At 54.4% G+C, this 18,304-nt stretch overlaps 1 protein-coding gene across 1 annotated transcript in view; it reads right to left on the reverse strand.

Moving 5' to 3' along the window:
• Nucleotides 1-179: 179 nt before the first annotated feature.
• The window catches only part of NUP160 (nucleoporin 160), a 31,600-nt gene continuing 13,475 nt past the window's right edge, over nucleotides 180-18,304 (reverse strand). The window contains exons 17-35 of the mRNA XM_074149205.1: nucleotides 16,532-16,665; nucleotides 16,109-16,179; nucleotides 14,048-14,207; nucleotides 13,300-13,369; nucleotides 10,543-10,641; nucleotides 10,132-10,251; nucleotides 9,165-9,260; nucleotides 8,963-9,057; nucleotides 8,176-8,272; nucleotides 7,942-8,047; nucleotides 7,701-7,861; nucleotides 7,101-7,161; nucleotides 6,276-6,386; nucleotides 5,208-5,331; nucleotides 3,300-3,401; nucleotides 2,858-2,999; nucleotides 1,162-1,287; nucleotides 799-903; nucleotides 180-618 (exon numbers count right to left, since the gene is read on the reverse strand). Coding sequence (XP_074005306.1) covers nucleotides 532-618; nucleotides 799-903; nucleotides 1,162-1,287; nucleotides 2,858-2,999; nucleotides 3,300-3,401; nucleotides 5,208-5,331; nucleotides 6,276-6,386; nucleotides 7,101-7,161; nucleotides 7,701-7,861; nucleotides 7,942-8,047; nucleotides 8,176-8,272; nucleotides 8,963-9,057; nucleotides 9,165-9,260; nucleotides 10,132-10,251; nucleotides 10,543-10,641; nucleotides 13,300-13,369; nucleotides 14,048-14,207; nucleotides 16,109-16,179; nucleotides 16,532-16,665 — 2,067 coding nt within the window. The 3' untranslated portion in view covers nucleotides 180-531. The remainder of the gene's footprint in view (nucleotides 619-798; nucleotides 904-1,161; nucleotides 1,288-2,857; nucleotides 3,000-3,299; nucleotides 3,402-5,207; nucleotides 5,332-6,275; nucleotides 6,387-7,100; nucleotides 7,162-7,700; nucleotides 7,862-7,941; nucleotides 8,048-8,175; nucleotides 8,273-8,962; nucleotides 9,058-9,164; nucleotides 9,261-10,131; nucleotides 10,252-10,542; nucleotides 10,642-13,299; nucleotides 13,370-14,047; nucleotides 14,208-16,108; nucleotides 16,180-16,531; nucleotides 16,666-18,304) is intronic.

Here is an 18,304-nt window from a genome sequence, read left to right on the forward strand (position 1 = left end):
GCACACGTAGAGGGGGGGCTATAGCTCAATCCTATAGCACCGTGCTGCCCCTCAACCCTATAGCAGGGCCCTCTAGAGTCCCCTACACAAAAAGGGCTGTGGGTGCTTCACCCTCCAACCCCCCCTAGTCCCACCCCCCTGGGGGGCAGCACCCTCCATGCCGAGACAGACCTCTAATAACGCTTTGATTTTATTAAAGTTCATCCAAAAAAACCACAACAATAAATAAAAAGAAACGCCAAAAGCTGCCGCGTATGGTACAGAACGAGAGCGAGGGACCCCCCCCTTCCCTCCCCCCCTGGTGACACCCCAGAGCTCTGCTCGTCACCCATCATGCGCCCCCAGAGGGGACAGGGAGGTGACACGCTGAAGGTGCCACTCCCACCTCCCCCCTCCTCAAAAAAAACAAAAAAAATGAGTAAAAACAGCACCAAGGGCCGAGCCAGCATGGGGTGGGACGGTGGTGGCTCTTGGGGACATCACCTGGAGCCAGCGCTGTCCTGGGACGGTGGACGATGGTGGCCAACAGGGCTAGTTGCGGCGGTAGAGGCGATCCCGGGTGGCCACACTGACCTTCTGCTGGTAGTCTTCCATCTTCTCATGCAGCTTCTGATAGAGCTGAGCGAGGGGCAGAGTGGGTGTCAAGAGACGAGTTGCTTCCACATCCCATCCCACCCCGTTCCCACTCTCCTCCGGCACCTTGGGGTCACCCCCAAGTCCCGGACTTGGGCTCCCGGTCACCCCCTGAACCCTCCCCTCAGCCCCTTTTCCTTAGGGTGATGTTGTGATGGGACCTACCACGACGTTGTGATGGTTGGTGGTGCTCTCCCGCAGCGCCTGGAGCAGCTGGTCGATGGCGGTGTAGGGCAGCCACACCATGGGGGCCGTGGCGGAGAGCGGGAACTGGAGGGGAGAAGAACCCTCGTGTGGGGTGTGGGAACCCTCCTGCCCACGGCCACCGCAAGGAAGAACCCCCCCAACCGCCATATCCCATCATCTGCTCGTCCTACTGGTCCCACTAAGGGGTCTGCTCCCCTCTAGGGTGGGTTACCCACACCCATTTCTCCTGGAAGTGCCATCACCCAAGTTGGGGACACAATACCCGAACCCCAGGTGGGATCTGCCCTCAGGAACGGTCCCTGCCCCATCCCAGGAGCTCACCTCGATCCCAAAATACTGGTGGCCTTTGCCCAGCACAGCATCCACGTACTCCAGGACCAGGTCCACCGCCTCCTCCAGCAGGTCGTAATTCAGATAGAGACGCAGCAGCTCAGCGGCGTCCACTTTCTGCAAGCAAAAAAGGGGCTGGGGACAAGCCAGGAGCCACCGCGACGCCAAGAGGAACCTGCTCTAAACCCCAGTAACAGGCACAAAGAACCCAGCAGGGATTCCCGGAGCTGGGAATGGGAAGGATGGGACGGGGGCGGGGAAAGCATGTGACGAGGAGGTGCCTGTGGAAGCTGTTCCAGGTTGAGCGATGCAGGACTAATTTCTCTTCTAAGGCTGGGGGGAGAACTCCACCTTTGGAAGACCTTAAGGTCTGAATTGGTGAAAATACTGGTGAAGCTCCGGGGTGCGGGATTCAAGGTCTCGGTGTTTTGGAGCTCACCAGGTGCGGGGACAGGGAGGAACAAGACCCGGGCACTTGAGCCAATGGAGTTATTTCATACCACGAACGACACATTCAATAGAAATTAGGAAGTTTGCTGAGGAGTTCTCTCTCTCCCTTGATGGAGGTGGGTCCAGAGAACTCCTCGCCCCGGTGCCGGAGCCCTGAGCCCTTCCCTTCCTCCCGAAGCTGCAGCGCTGGCAGGGTCCCACACCGGCTGTCCCTGCCAGGAGGGATCAGCTTCCTGGGATGGGGTGGGGACAGTCCTGGTGTATTTTATATCGGTATCGGGATCAATATTGGGTCTTTAGTGTTATTAATGTTAATTAGAATCATAGAATGGTTAGAGTTGGAAGGGACCTTAAAGATCATGGAGTTCCAACCCCCCTGCCCTGGGCAGGGACACCTCCACTAGAGCAGGTTGCTCAAAGCCCCATCCAGCCTGGCCTTGAACACTTCCAGGGATGGGGCAGCCACAACTTCCCTGGGCAACCTGTTCCAGTGCCTCACCACCCTCACAGGAAAGAATTTCCTCCTAATATCTAATCTAAATCTCCCCTCTTCCAATTTAAAACCATTACCCCTTGTCCTGTCACTACATTTCCCGACAGAGAGTCCCTCTCCGGCTCTCCCGTAGCTCCCTTCAGATATTGGAAGGCTGCTGTGAGGTCTCCCCGGAGCCTTCTCTTCTCCAGGCTGAACAACCCCAGCTCTCTCAGCCTGTCTTCACAGGGGAGGTGCTCCATCCCTCTGATCATCTTCGTGGCCCTCTGCTGGACCCGTTCCAACAGGTCCATGTCCTTCCTGTGTTGAGGACTCCAAAGCTGGACACGGTGTTCCAGGTGGGGTCTCACGAGCACAGAGCAGAGGGGTAGAATCACCTCCCGTGACCTGCTGGCCACACTTCTCTTGATGCAGCCCAGGATGGGGTTGGCTTTCTGGGCTGCCAGCGCACGTTGCCGGCTCGTGTTGAGCTTCTCATCCACCAACACCCCCAAGTCCTTCTCCTCAGGGCTGCTCTCTAGCAATTATTTAGTCTTATCCTATTAAATCTATTTATATTTCAACCCTCATGTTTCCTTGTTATTCCCCAATTCCCCTTCCCGGGTGGGGAGGGCTCATATAGAATAATTGTCTAAATGACAATAAATTGTTGTGGGTTTTCTCAGACCGCAGCAGAAGCCAAGGTGATCTGGCAGCTTGGGGACAGCGGGGGCCGAGGGGGTGACTCCCTCCCCCTCTTCTCACCTTGTAGCTGTTAATGAGCCAGTTGGGCAGAGGTATCCCGTGCGCCAGGAGCTTGTTGATGACGCAGCGATGGTACAGGCTGTTCTGGGACGGGTAACGCTCCAAATAGGACGACAGCAGCCGCCAGGCTTCATCTGTGGCGCTGCAAGGCCAAGAATTCCCCTGGGAAACTGGTGCCAGCAGCCCCTGCCGCTCTCTGCGGGGCCACCGTGTGCTCCAGGGGACACGTCACAGTGCCCAGGTTCAAGGTGTTGTGCCCAAAGCCCAGCAAAACAGGCTGGGGACAGCGGGGAAGAGCAGCTCTCCCCATTTCCCAGTCCTCTAAAGTGGGTTTTACGGGTTTGTGACCCTCTGCGAGGCTTTTTCCCCCCCCCAAAAAATGACCCCCTGATAAAAAGCAGCTCTGCTCTTCTCCCCCCGCCTACCCCAGACAAGGACCTACCTGGACTCCTTGGTGGTGACCAGTGCGGAGAGCTGGTTTGCTGCCAGCCAGTCCCAGGCCTCCGCCTGCGCCGCCTCCCCTCCCAGCTGCAGCTTGATGCACCTGCGGGACAGAGCACAGCAAAAGGTGGGGTGTCTTCTGCAGCAACCATGAGCCAGCAATGTGCCCTTGTGGCCAAGAAGGCCAATGGCATCCTGGGGGGGATCAGGAAGAGCGTGGCCAGCAGGTCAAGAGAGGTCATCCTCCCCCTCTGCTCTGCCCTGGGGAGGCCCCAGCTGGAGCACTGGGACCAGTTCTGGGCTCCCCAGTTCCAGAAGGACAGGGAACTGCTGGAGAGGGGACAGCAGAGGGCTACAAAGATGATGAGGGGCCTGGAGCATCTCTCTGATGAGGAAAGGCTGAGGGACTTGGGGCTTTTTAGTCTGGAGAAGAGAAGACTGAGGGGGGATCTGATCAACGCCTGTAAATACTTAAAGGGTGGGTGTCAGGAGGATGGGGCCAGTCTTTTTCCAGTGGTGCCCAGGGACAGGACAAGAGGGAACCGACACAAACTTGGACATAAGAAGTTCCATCTGAACATGACGAGGAACTTCTTTCCTGTGAGGGTGGCAGAGCCCTGAAACAGGCTGCCTAGAGAGGTGGTGGAGTCTCCTTCTCTGGAGACATTCCAAACCCCACCTGGACACGTTCCTGTGGGACCTGCTCCGGGTGGACCTGCTCTGGCAGGGGGTTGGAGGAGATGATCTCCAGAGGTCCCTTCCAACCCCATAGCATTCTGGGATTCTGCCTCCTCACAGCTGCCGGCATCAAAAGCCACACCTCAAAAGCCTATTCCCAAGCGACAGCTACAAAATCAGCTGGCTTGGAAGGAAAGAAGGGTTTAGAGTGATTTCTGAGCTGCTCCAAGTGCCACAGAGGAATTAAAAATGACTCTGGTGTTGGCAAGGAACAGCTCCTTAACTCTGGAGGCACAACGGATCTTCTGGAAGCGTGAGAGGCACAGGAGAAGAGGAATCCTGGGGTCGGAGATGAGGGATGAGAGCAAACGGCAAACACAGAGATCAGGCAGAAGAGCAAGGGCTCTGTCAACCGCTCAACAGCTTGAACAAATCTTCTGTAAGCAGCTCACTGGGCAATCAGCAGGAGCATGCCAGGAGCCAGCCCACCAGAAAGGGCTCCAGATGATGATCCGGGTGCCACGGAGATGCTGGGAGGGCTGGAGCCCCTCTGCTGGGAGGACAGGCTCAGAGAGTTGGGGTGGTTCAGCCTGGAGAAGAGAAGGCTCCGGGGAGACCTTAGAGCCCCTTCCAGTCCCTCAAGGGGCTCCAGGAAAGCTGGGGAGGGACTCTGGATGAGGGAGAGGAGCCCTAGGAGGAGGGGGAAGGGTTTGACACTGGAAGAGGGGAGATTGAGATGAGATGTGGGGAAGAACTTCTTTGCTGTGAGGGTGGTGAGAGCCTGGCCCAGGTTGCCCAGAGAAGCTGTGGCTGCCCCATCCCTGGAGGGGTTCAAGGCCAGGTTGGAGGGGGCTCAGGGAATAACCTGGTCTGGTGGGAGGTGTCCCTGCCCAGGGCAGGGGGTGGCATTGGATGGGCTTTAAGGCCCCTTCCAATCCAAACCATTCTGTGATTCTATGATTCAGATTGCCAGCTCTCTCCCCTGAGACCAGGGAGAAACCTCTCCCCGATCCCCACCTGCTCAGCAAGGCTCCATTATTTTTCATTATCAGGCGTGAAGGGCAAATTCTACCTCAAAAACTCTAAGCCAGCAGCCACGGCAAGCAGCCAGCTCAGGACAGCGCTGGCTCCTGACCCCGGGGAGCTGCAAGCTGTGCCCTGGGGAGCATCACGCAGTGTGTCTCTCGCCTGCCACGTATCCCCTGGGGTGGCAGGAGAAGCTTGTACGTACTTGAAAGTGAGTCCCTCAAAGATGGGTGTCAAGGGCAGCTTGAAAGTTTGGCACAGGGTGACGGCGGTGTCGAAGAGACCGGCCCGGACCAGGAGAGCAACCGTTTCCTCGGGTGTAGAGTTGCCTGCAGGGAGAGGATCAGGTAAGAGTCTCCCCAAGTTGCATCCCAGTGCTTACTGGGGTCTAACCCCACGCAATGCTAATGGCCCAGTGTAAAACACCCCGCAGCAGCGCTTCTCGTGGCACAGCTTGAGGCTTTCTTGGCCTTGGGAGCATCTCAGGAGCCCAGGACCCATCCCTGGAGGGACCCACCAAACTGGAGAGGGACACGGCTCATAGCCAAATGCTGCCGCTGTGCAGGGAAGCGGGGAGGGGACAGCCTTGTCACTGCCACAACAGGCCTGTATCCAAGTGACCAAGGCACCAGCTCTGCCAGCGCAGGCAGGAGGGGAGATGAAACCACGGCACTCGGCTCCCTGCATCTCCACTTCGCCCTCAAACCAGCTCTTCCATTCTTCTCCCACAATCCCTTACTGGGAAGTCACCTCCTCCTCATACTTAAAAGGGGAAAAAATGTGTGCAAGTTGCATAATTCGTACCAGAGAGTGGCAGAACATATTTTACGTCGTCAGGGTGGGAGAGTTGTAGCTTTCTGTTCCCTGAGAAGGAACAACTTTGATAAACTAACACCGTGCCGTGAAGCAGGATCGTCCAGGACAATAATTAGTCTTGCATCAAGTGTTTTCTTTCTAGGGTTTTCTAACTCTACTTCATCCGAGGGCAATTTCCAGCCAGACAAAAAGACACCTTTCCGTCCCAGCTCATGAGCAAAGCCAAAAAAAGGTGGAAAACTTAAAACTGGAGACGACAAATCTGCCTCTCCAGAGGCTGCTGAACTTGTGGCAAGATTTCCCGCCCAGGGAGGCAAACTGAATGGTCCCTGCCGGCTCCTGGTTTTGCCTCTGGGAACAAAATCGCTGCTTCCTCACCTGAGCTACGACTGAGAGCGCTGTAATTAGCACAAAGCTCAGGGGAAAGGACATGGGGCTGCACCGTGGCCCCTCTTACCTGCCACGGCCGCTGTTGACAGGTCGTGCTGCACCAGCGTCAGGCGGATCCGGGCCAAGACGCACTCCCGCTCCAGATCCTCCAGCTCCAGGATCTCGATTTGGCGAGTTGCTGCGACAGATGGGACACGAAAAGGGGGCTCTCAGCATTTTAAAAGGGGCTCCTCTGGCATCGTGGGAAATATCCACACCCCTCTGCCAGCCCAAGAGGAGTCATATCGCAGAAAGCGCCAAAGGAGGGGTCAGGTTTTGCTGCCCCTTCCTTGCTACAACCCTCCCGTTCCTCCTCTATTAGAGATGTGATCTCAGGTTTGGGAAGAGCTGCTGCCAGGCATATGCTACAGAGGAGCTCAGCCAGAAATAATTGTTTTAAAAATACCTGACCTTAATTTTTCCCTACTGTAACACCGAGGATTATGAGTCTAACCGGACCCCTGCGCATTGGCAGACACAGAGCGGAGACCTCACCAGCAGAGACTCTCTACGTCAGCAGGGTTTCCGAGAGCACAATCAACAAAAGCCTTGAACAACTAGAAATTGTCTCACAAAGGCTTTTTTTTTTTTTTCCTAGCTTTTTCTTGAAGTTACAAATTATTTCCACTGAAAGCAAAAGCGCTGACAAGTCACCAAAGCGCAGAGGAGTGTGCAGAGAAGCTCCTTGGGGATGAGCTGTTAGAGCATATTGTGACGCTAACACTGGGAGAGTTAATTACCTTAAAATCCCCCAAATTATTGATGTGACAGAGGAGGGAGCTGCCATCAGCCCTCTCCCAGCCTCAGGGAGGCTGCTCTTTGACAAGAGGAAACACCAGGACTGGGCACTTACTGGGAACAGCCATGCACTCCCCATCGTGGCTCCTCTTCGGGGACGCTCCGGGGCGTTCATACTTGCAGGAAAAAGCAGAAAGAGAGTTTATGCCTCAATTCGATACAGCCCCAGCACTTGAAACTCCGTTTCAAGCCTTGATTGGAATCGGGAAAAGCCACACAACCCCTTGGCAGTTCAGGTTACGCTTATCTCTGGCTATCGGAAACGTGGCATGGCATGGCATTAGCCGACGGGGCTACGGTCACTACCTCCCCGCAAACTGATTTGAAACACAAACCGTGTTACAGTAATTCCCCTTTCGACTGATATTCGGGCTGCTCAGACTCCCCAGAAAGATTTTCTCCGGCTTCAAAAGGTGATACATTAACCACGTCCCCTCCCTAAAGTTGTCCTGCTTCCACCCTGCCCCAAAAAGGGGCAAGGAGACAAAAGGGATGGAAAGAACCGATATCTCCACTGGGCAAGAAGATGAGGGAGACAAACTAAAGTGGCCAACGCCTCTGTTCATCCCACTGGGAAGAGTTTTGGAAGCTCTTTCCCAAACATAAGTGTCCCCCCAGCAGTCGGTAGCTCGTAGTAAAGCTCCATGTTTCCTACCACGGCCCCCGACGCCGGCTGCACTATCCAGGCGTACTCCGGGCGGATCAACCGTAAGCAGTTAATAGCAGCCAGGAAACAGTTTCCCTGTTTTTGGAGCCCTCGGAGCGTCCGCACCTCCCGGCCCAGGCGCATGCCGTACTCAAACATCACCGTTCCAGCTGTGAGAAAAGGGGGAACACATCAGCCAAGAGCCCGGAGATCCCTCGCAGGCAAACGAGCGGGTAATAAGGAGCTTTACCCTTGCGGTAGTTGTGGCGGTAGATGTGGAAAGCGTAGAGCAGCTCGTAGTAATTGTGGGTCATCAGGTCCACCGCTCGAGCGTGAGATTCGATGATCCCCACGACCTGCGGCACGCAAGAGGCTCAAAAAAATGGGTGGATAAACCCTTTAAAGGCAGCGTTTGTGCCCCCGCTTCCTCCCAGCGCAGGCCGGTGACCTCGTTATGGAAGGTCACCTCATTAGGGAGGGTTACCTCGTTATGGAGGTTGATGTAAGGGAATTCCACCAGGTCCTGGAGCTGGGACCGCTCGCAGAGAACCACCACTAGCTGGCGCAGACAGTCCAGCTGCCTGCCGAGAGAGAGAGAGAGGGAGAGAAGCACAACCTGGAACACGCCGCTTTGTGACAGCCTCCCGAGGGTTTTATTTTCTGGCTTGCAACCAAGAAGTCCCTTCAGATTTCTCCGGCGCTGGAAATAGAGATCCTGCCCGCAGAGATCCTCTGTGAAGGTCCCTCGGGAGGGAAGTCTACCCCTGCCCCCCCAGCCCTGGTTAGTAAGATTTTCTTCATTCTCAATTAAAACACATTCTTATTTCTCCTCCGAGCGTCCATTCCAGCTCATCACATCCTCCACCGCTGGAGGGAAGCTTCCTCTACCCAGTTCACTTCCCAGATGGTGTTCAAGCCAAAAATTCAACTCTGAGTCTTTTCTTTATTAAATTAAACTGACTGGACTCCTAAAGCTTTTCAAGGTACAAAGCCGCACGCGAAGCTTCAGCTTTTGGCTCTTCCTTTAATCAGCCTTTCCCCCCCCCCCACCAGTTTCCTCCTTTGAGCTCGTGCTGGTCCCAGCTGTTCTTACAAAAATGAAATATACCTTTTATAAACACACCTTTACACAAGCTTAAAACATCCCCTCTCAACGCAGCAGCCACGTCCTGCCCTAAAACATCATCATCCTTTCAGTTCGACAGAGGAATCGGCGCACGGACCTCCGAGACAAGGGAGGGTAAAGGCACAAAGCTGTCACTGTCACCTACCTGCTGGGATCTGGGTTTTGGGTTAAGGCCACATATGCTTCGCTGTTGTGTCCTAAATCCAAGTGGTGTTTGAAGATGCAAGTCCTCAAAGTAGCCTGGAAACACCAAAGAGCACAAACCGGCATGGTTGGAGTTATACAACTCCAAAAACCTCCCCTCTAAGCTCCCTGAAGAAACACCTTGATGCAGAAGTGACCCATACCTGGCTTCTCCAGTCATCGGCCGATTCCATGATAGCCAAGGTAGCCAACTGGATGACCAGCTCCGGTAACCCCACCATGTCCAGCAGGCGCAGAACCTGGAGAAGACAACGCTCTAGCACCGGCTGCAGCGGTGCCAAAGAACGGGTCGGGTTGGGGAGGGTGTTTATTGTTTGTTTTTTTAAGAGCTTCTCCTGCCCCTAGAACCATAAGAGCAGTCTGAAGATTTTTGCTGGCGTTTCTAAGCAATTAGACTGAAAACGGGAAGGTTTTGGTGAGTCGCAGAGGTCTGAACCAAACCCCAGCGCAATAGGCCCAGGCTATGAATCCTGGAGGATTCATCCCTGCACGCGTGAGTTTTCTGAAACATTTTCACTTTGCGACAGAGGTAAACGATTCTGTCCCCAAGCACACACGCAGTTGTGTTAGGGAGAGACATTCCCTCTCCAAGGGCACCTGACAATCCTTGTGTTTTCCGGATTTTAACATCAGGGAATTCCCTTAGGCTGAACCCAGGTCCAAGCTCGCAGCCTGTCTGAATTACAGCATTACGCAAGAAGAAAGATCCTATCTCAATTTAAAGACATCAGCTTTAATTTGCCTCAAAGCTTAATAACCTTCCCCTTAAGCAGCACCCTGCATCCCGCCTGGACGTGTCTGGCTTCTGCCTGGATCTCACCCTGCCTTTTCCTGCTGGATAACAAAGTCCTCTGCTCTTCAGAGACAGAGAGGTGGAAAGTACCCAGCTTTCACGCGCCGCAGTCACCTTGGCACCACCCCTCAAGGGAAGTGAACAGACCACGCCGAGGTTTCACCTCCCCCAAAAAAGTATGTTCTCCGAGTCTCGAGTCATTTGCCCAAAAGCTGGGGATGAAGCAGGAATTTTCTCTCCCGGCAATGTGTGCGTGGAAGGATTTGGTGCCGATTTACTGGGTCAGGATGGTGTAAGCTGGGCCGGCTCAGCCGTACCTTGTTGTAGTACTGCAGGCGTGGAGAGGAGACCATCTCCCCCTCCTCGGGTTGGATCAGCCTGTCCAAGAACTCTTCTCTTCCCACCTCCGAGGCGGCTTGGCAGAAAGAGTCCAAAGCCTAGAAGCAGACCAGAAAGCAGCTTGTGTGCTCGCTCCCAGCCTGTCATACTAGTGACAGGACAGTGCTGCCCCTTCGAGCTCTGGGAGCCGAGACCTGATGGCCCCAAGCTCACGAGAACTTCCCCAGAAGCACATCCCACTGTCCTACTCCAATCCTGTTCTTCGGAAGCAGAGCTCAAGATGGAAGTTTCCCGACTCGCACAGCAGAAATAAGGCTGGAGCTACCTTTGTGCTTCCACCCTCCCAAGGAAAAGAGGTCCCAGATCCCGTTGGAAGTCGAGGAACTTACCTTGTGTCCCTCACCCATGACGAGGTAGCACCGGCCCATCATGAAGGAGCAGGAGCCCATGTTGACATGGCACCAGGGCTGCAGCAGGCGGATGTATTCCTACAGGAAAGGAGGAAGAGGAGTTTGGATTCAGGCCAGCACTCGCTGGTGACCCGCAGGCACCCAGTTCCAGAGGAAGAGTTTGGTCTCTAACACCAAAATGCTATTTTGGTGGCCCCTTTAGCTGCAGTGCCGACACAAATCCCACTCCTCCGGCTCAACAGCTGGATTCCCCAGCCGTGAAGTTCCCTTGGTGCATTCCCCATGTGCTCCCAGGAAACCACCTGCTCCAAATAGCTCCAGTGTCTGTACAGAGCACCCCAGAAACAGCACCCAACATCCCCAAAAAATCAGACACGATGCTCTCTATGACCACTGTGGTCCTGCTGGTGGGAATTGCGGAGGGAACGTCACCCTGGTGCATACGGAGCCTGAACAGGAGCACGATCGTGTGAAGGCAGCGGGAGAACAGGCAAAACAGGGGTGAGAAGAGCATTATTTGGGCAGAAGAGGGAAAGCAGCCAAGGAAGACCATGGATTACAGCAATTCTACAGTGCTGGTGGCACCAAGGCCACACCACAAATAAAGACACCACACGGACGCTGGCCAGGGCGATACGACACAACCTGGCCCTGTGCCTGCTCCATCAGGACAATATAAGGGCTGCAAAGTGCCATCGCCGATCAAGCAGCAGCTACGAGGCACGATGGAAACTCAAAAGCTTGCGTCCCTCGTGGCTGGGAGAGTGGCTTGGGCTCTTCCTACTTGGAAAAGCAGAGATGTCCCACCGGCAGGGCCCTGGGACTCAGCAGGGAAGGAGGAGAATGCAGACCAGGCGGTAAAGCCAAGGTCCCACCGGCCAAACCTGCATCTTTGCACCTTGCCTGCCCCAGCCACGGGTCCACTACGAGCCACGTGGCAACGCGTCCTCTGAGCCTGGCTTCACTGCCCAGATTAGCCGGCTACAACCGATCAATCCCACCCCAAGGCTCGCTCAGCAGCTTGTCGGGCAGGATAAGCACCAAGGAGAGGTTTGGCCTTCATCCCAGGCCAGTGCTTTGGTCACTAGCCCTTCTCCGCACCGGCCTGCGACTCGCTGGGCGCTTCCTTGTATCTCCACCCTCTATTTGGGTCACCCTGCTCACGCTGACAGCAAATCTGGTGTTAGCTCCTCGAGGTCAAGGCGCTTAATCCAAGTTTACGTGACCGAATGGGATCACGAAGCGTAACAGAAGGTAGCAAGGAGGAGGAGGAGGAAGAGCCCATTCCCGCAGAGATAAGAAGCCTCTTCCCATCTCCTCAGGCGGGAGGAAGCCAGGCGAAAGCGACGCAAAGGAAATTCAGAGCGTGCTCGCGCCACCAGAGCCCACATATGCCAGGAGGAAGAACGACGCTGCCCAAAACCGTCCTGGCATTTCCTGCCTCAAAAGCTCTCTGCAGATTTGACATTCTTCTCTGTGGCAACGCGGAGATAAAAGAAAGCAATTCAGCCCCCAGGTGTGAGGGACTGTGAGAATAAAAGGTTCTGCTCAGTGCAGGGAAAGAAAAAAACCAACCATCTCGCTAATAACAGCCTGCCCAGCCCTGCGTGCCTCGAGGACTGCCGTCAGCTGGGGAACGAACCGTCTCACACGGCTCTGCAGAGAAGAAATCATGCAGTTCAGAACCGAAGCACAAGCAGCTACAGCTACCGCGGCCCCGAAGAGCAGGTGGAGAGAAACACTGGTCTGAAATACAGTGTTTTATGCAAACATCGGGGCGGGGGGGGGGGGGGGGGGGGGGGGAGGAGAAAAAAAGGAGTTCACTCGCTGCTACCAAGATTTTAGGAGCGCAGCCAGAGATGGAAAGAGGATGGATGTTTCCTACATTGTTTTTTACTAGTAGGACATTTAAGAAATCGATGAGCCCTCCTGAAACAGTATTTCTGCTGCTGGGTTGGAGACAGCCTTCCGAAGCCCCGGTCCCACGGGCAGTGTTTGCGATGGTACTGCAGCAAAGGCTACGGGTACATCAGCAGCTAAGGAATTATTAGGTTCCAGGCTTGCTGTGATATTTAACCAAGCTCCGCACACGGTATCACGCTGTCAGACAAGCCTTGGGGGACCAAACTCCTCCACCAAAAGGGTATAGAATAACCCTGAGCGCTTACGCCTGGATTTTCTCGAAAAACAGATGAAAGAGGAAATGCACGAGACGACCATCTTAAATCATTCCCCGGCAAACTCTCTGCGGGATTTTCTAGGTAGGAGATATTTAGCAAAAAGCCCTTCTTTTAGCAGAGGTGGACGCTAGAGGGAACGAGAGGAAGATGGGAGACGTTTGCTACCTTCCAATTTGTTTGCTGCGCTGTAACTGTGATAGTTATAAAAGAGATTTCCAACAATTCTCCAAAAGAATCATTCCTTTCAGCCCATTTCATCTACAGGACAGACTCCCAGCCCCTCAATTCCAGAAGGGAGAGAGGGGAGCAGAGTGCCTGAGAAGATGAGATCGCTTCTGAGCTCAGAGAGCAGCAATTAGGGGAAAGCAGAACAAACTCCAGCAACTGGAAAGATGATGTTTTGGGTTGATTTTCCAAAGCAGAGACAGGGGAGCTGTGCCCGGAGCTCACGCTGCGTCACACCCCTGCGTCGGCCAAAGAAAGAGATGACTGCACTCCCTCCTCCTCTTTTTTCCCCTGATTTCACCTCCCGAAGGAGCCGGAGTGAAGCACTCACCTGCAGCTGGGTGTACTGACAGCTCCCCATCAGGCACTCAGGGAAGAGGAAACCAGGATTGCTGGGCCATCTGAGCCGAGGTTAAGGAAAAGAGGACAATCCAGGGGGCTCGGAGAACCAGTTGGAAAGTCGGCACGTGCCTTTCGTGCTCAGTTTGTGGGGAGGGGAAAAGGAGAGAAGATTAAACTGCTCTTTATACAAGTTATTATTCTGTAATAAGATTTGTCCATATCAGAACAAAACCATTAGTACATCTAATCCCCAACTGCCCAAACCTCATTCCCCTTCCAAATCTCCCGGCGTCGCCCCTCGCCAAGTTCAAGTTGCCAGAGCTCAGGGGCTTAAAGTCAAACAACTCAAATCCTTTCTCGTGCACCCAAACGGGGTGGATTCTGCCAAATCTCAAAATGCCCACAAATCCCATTAACGCCAGCAACAGTCACTTGTTCAGACTTGTCTTCAAAATGCGGGTGTGGGAAATGTTGATTTTGGAACCACGTGAGGCCGGGGGGCAGAGATGACTAAGTCACAGCTTCCAAGAGCTCTGTAGCCCACCCCAACCCCTCTGTTAGCCCCAACCCTCCTCCCGCAGGCCCACGGATGCTCCCAGCCTCAGGACCGGGATGTGATACGCAGCCTCCGTGCAACCTTGCACAATTTACCACGCCGTAGAGAAAGTCCCCCCCCCCACCTTGGTTACAGCCTGGTGAGAGCGAGCACCTCGCAGCGGGGTTAGAGCCAAGGATACAGGAGTGGCAGAAATTCAGCCACTATTGCCGTGATGAGATGGGGCCAGTTCAAACTCGTTTCAGCCAAAGAGGCGTTCGGTTGCAAGAAGAGTCGAGATATGATGTGCTTCCTGGCCACCTCCTGGAAGAACAGCTCCACAATCGTTTGTGGGCCAGACACTGAAAATAGAAATCAAAGAAACACTAAGAAAGAGGGGCCACAGCACCTCAGGCTCTCTGCACCATGTTGTGCTCGTCGGCCCAAACATCACAGATTCAGAGAATGGTCTGGGTTGGAAGGGACCTTAAAGATCATCCAGTTCCACAATGGGGGGACACCTCCCACCAGAGCAGATTGCCCCAAGCCCCCTCCAACCTGGCCTTGAACCCCTCCAGGGATGGGGCAGCCACAGCTTCTCTGGGCAACCTGGGCCAGGCTCTCACCACCCTCACAGCAAAGAAGTTCTTCCCCACATCTCATCTCCATCTCCCCTCTTCCAGTGTCAAACCCTCCCCCCTCCTCCTAGGGCTCCCCTCCCTCATCCAGAGTCCCTCCCCAGCTTTCCTGGAGCCCCTTGAGGGACTGGAAGGGGCTCGAAGGTCTCCCCCAAGCCTTCTCTTCTCCAGGCTGAACCCCCCAACTCTCTCAGCCTGGATTAAGGCAAAGCAAAACAATAAACAGGTTCAATACTCCCAACTTGTTGGTTTTGGATTTCTCTTGCTGTCTGGTTAAGTCAGAGGGAGTAGCAGGAGATCAAAGAGACACATGCTGCAATGTTTATTAACCACAACTCAATTATAACATTAAAAAGAAGAAAAAGAAACAACAAAAAAAAAAAAAAAAAGAAAAAGGGTTGTGCTCTCTCTCTAGTTGAGCTTTCCAGCAGGCCGAGGGTTTTACCGGGCAGGGAGTGCTGATTTGGCTCGGTTCAAATGCCTCCTCTCCTCATTCCAGCCCCCTGAGCCCCCAGTCTCCCATCAGCTAACTGTTCTCAACGCCTCTCCCCAAGCTGCCACCTCCTTTTCTATCTTCCCTTACGTTTCACATATTTCCCCCCCCCGCCGCCCCAAAGTGCAGCGGCCGAACAGGACTTTCCTCACGAGCTGGCCAAGAACTAACCCACGACCCCGGCACACACAAAGGATGTTTTCAATTGCGCTTTCAGGCGCTGACATTTACGTCGAGGCAACCGCCTCCTGAGCTGAGACTCTCGTTCAGGGAGAGTTCGGAGGCTGAAGATCTGCTTTTACAAAGAGCACAGATGCCCCGGGCTTGGCAGCAAGCGGAGGAAATTCGTCCCCATCTCACAGCCCCTCACATGTGGCACCGCTGCCTGTTTGTCACCGAGTTTCTCAGCTCCCTCTGAAGCGCCTCGGTCCCAAAATGCCACCCAGACATGTCACAGCAGGCTCTTTCCCGTATATTTTCTCACCGCCTCCCCTCTGTAACCACTTCAAGGTACGCAGCCTCCTAATTAAGTCGCCTTAGATTCTCCCCCACTCGCATTTCTCCCCCAAGACTGTAACCCAAAGCGCACGTCTTTGCAGCAAGACTCTTAAAAACGCGAGCAAATTACCAGCTGCAATTTCCCCCTTGAGGTAGTGGCTGTGAGCAACACTCCCATTTAAATTGCAAAGAGCCTTGGAAGCACAAGTATGTTTTTGGGGAAGTATTTTTGCATTCTCTCACTTCCCCGAGCTGCTCTTCCTGCTCGCTGTGGGATGAAGGTTACGGCGAGCAGGACAGACCTGCTCTGACCCACCACGGCCCCTGGGAGCCAGAGGGGAGCATGGCTGATATTCCCGGACTCAGAATTAATAATGTTTGGCTGAGCAAGGCCTTTCCATCCTCCTCAGGCTGAGAACGAGATCCACGTCTCTGGTCCGAGTCCAAGGCTATGAGAGACTTTGTTTAGTTGTTGTTTTTTTGGTGGACAGCGTGACAAACACCACCACCTAAAGCGGGGTCACTCAACCGGGCGCTTCATTAGCTCCCCAGGTGAAGGATTTCCCTCGGGTGGCAGAGACCCAGAGGGCAGGAGGCATAAATAAGAGAAAGCCATGAGCTGTGGACACCTTACCCAGTTTATGGGGCGTTAGAGCAGCGGTGTCTGCTAATTCCAACACGGAGAGATGCTGCAGATTAGATTCCCTGGAGAAGAAAAAAAAAAGCCCGTCAGCCAAGAGACAACAAACCGCCTCCTGCTTTAATTGCGCTCATTGTTCCACTCAAACGACTCCCACTGCTCAAAAAAAAAAAAAGGCAAGAGCACACGGAACAGCGAGACCTGGCACGGCAGAATTAGCACAAGGCAAAGAGTCAGCTCGAAACATGGCAGGAAACAAAAAAAAAACAAAAAACCAACCCTCGCCAGCACAACCTGACTCCTGGAACGATACTCCCACAGCAACCACCGGCTTTTCATACCAGGAAGGGCATTTCAGGTGGATTTAGAGGGAACCTACAATTGTTCAGAGAGAGAAGGGGCAGGGTAGGGACTTACAGCGTGTCGACGGGGACATCGGAGGCCAGGCGCTGGCTCGCCCACCTGATCAGGTAGTAGGAGAGCAGCAGGGGAGAGGTGCGGTGCAGCAGGTCCTGCTGGGACTGGAAAAGCTGTCCCCCTCCCAAAACCATCTGCAATAAAAGAACAGAGGTCGGCTCATCCAGAGGCCAAGGCCAGAGCCAGAGCCACAGCAGGACAAGGGCTGTCAGGGAGGCTTGTATCAGCGAGGCTGGAGAGAAACCTGACGAAATTCAACAAGGGCAAGTGTAGGGTGCTGCACCTGGGGAGGAATAACCCCCACCACCAGGACAGGTTGGGGCTGACCTGCTGGAGAGCAGCTCTGAGGAAAAAGATCTGGGAGTCCTGGTGGACAACAGGATGACCATGAGCCAGCAATGGGCCCTCGTGGCCACAAACACCAGTGGCATCCTGGGGGGCATCAGGAAGAGCGTGGCCAGCAGGTCAAGAGAGGTCATCCTCCCCCTCTGCTCTGCCCTGGGGAGGGCCCAGCTGGAGCACTGGGACCAGTTCTGGGCTCCCCAGTTCCAGAAGGACAGGGAACTGCTGGAGAGGGGACAGCAGAGGGCTACAAGGATGATGATGGGCCTAGAACATCTCTCTGATGAGGAAAGGCTGAGGGACTTGGGGCTTTTTAGTCTAGAGAAGAGACGACTGAGGGGGGATCTGATCAACGCCTGTAAATACTTAAAGGGTGGGTGTCAGGAGGATGGGGCCAGTCTTTTTCCAGTGGTGCCCAGGGACAGGACAAGAGGGAACCGACACAAACTTGGACATAAGTTCCATCTGAACATGACGAGGAACTTCTTTCCTGTGAGGAAGGCCTGGAACAGGCTGCCCAGAGTCTCCTTCTGGTGGAGACATTCAAACCCCACCTGGACACGTTCCTGTGGGACCTGCTCTGGGTGGACCTGCTTTGGCAGGGGGTTGGAGGAGATGATCTCCAGAGGTCCCTTCCAACCTCCTATCATTCTGGGATTCTGTGATTCTCTGGTGGCCCCAACACCATGGGGAAAGTTTAACAAAGCTTTGTGCACACCAAATGCTTCTCTAAGCTTCAAACACCAGCACTTTCTGATGCCAGGGACAGCAAAAAGGTGCTTTGTGCTGCTGCAACGATGTCCCTGAGCGTGAAATCACAGCTTTGCTGCAGAGATCGTGTCGGGGCCAGCCCCACTGCCCAGGCATTGCACCCCCAAGTGCTCCAGCCAAAAGCAGGACAGGCAGGTGACATGGGAGGAAAAGCAATCCACGCTTGTGAAGGTCACAAGCGCATCAAGGTGGCAAAGCAGCGGCTCCTCATCAAGCGAGCAGGAGGTCACACGCCTTGAGGAAGCCTGGCTCCAGAAGGGCACCTTGTAATGTGCTTTAAATGCTCCCAGGTCAACCTTATCCAGGAAGAAGGGGATTTCTTTTCAACCAAGAAACCGCTGCAGCAACGTTTCTAAGTAAATAATATTGGTTTAAACAACACTCCCCTTTGTCTGGGGACTCGTTCCGCATCCCTGCATCCACCCAAACCGTCAGCACCATCCCTCAGCATGGCCACACGGGCCAAGAGGACGGACCCAGGCCACCCCACCCCACGGGGACAAACACAGCTGCCGTCACGGTGGCTGTTTGCACTGGCTGGAGCAGCCTCATGGAAGCTGAAACTGCAGGCTCTGGGTAAACACTGCTGCCGTGACGGAAAGGTGCTGTGCTGGGCCATGGAGTGGTGTGGGAGGGACAGGGAAGAGAGGGGAAGGAGAA

The sequence above is a fragment of the Numenius arquata genome, chromosome 6 (assembly GCF_964106895.1).
Source record: "Numenius arquata chromosome 6, bNumArq3.hap1.1, whole genome shotgun sequence".
Taxonomy (NCBI): Eukaryota; Metazoa; Chordata; class Aves; order Charadriiformes; family Scolopacidae; genus Numenius; species Numenius arquata.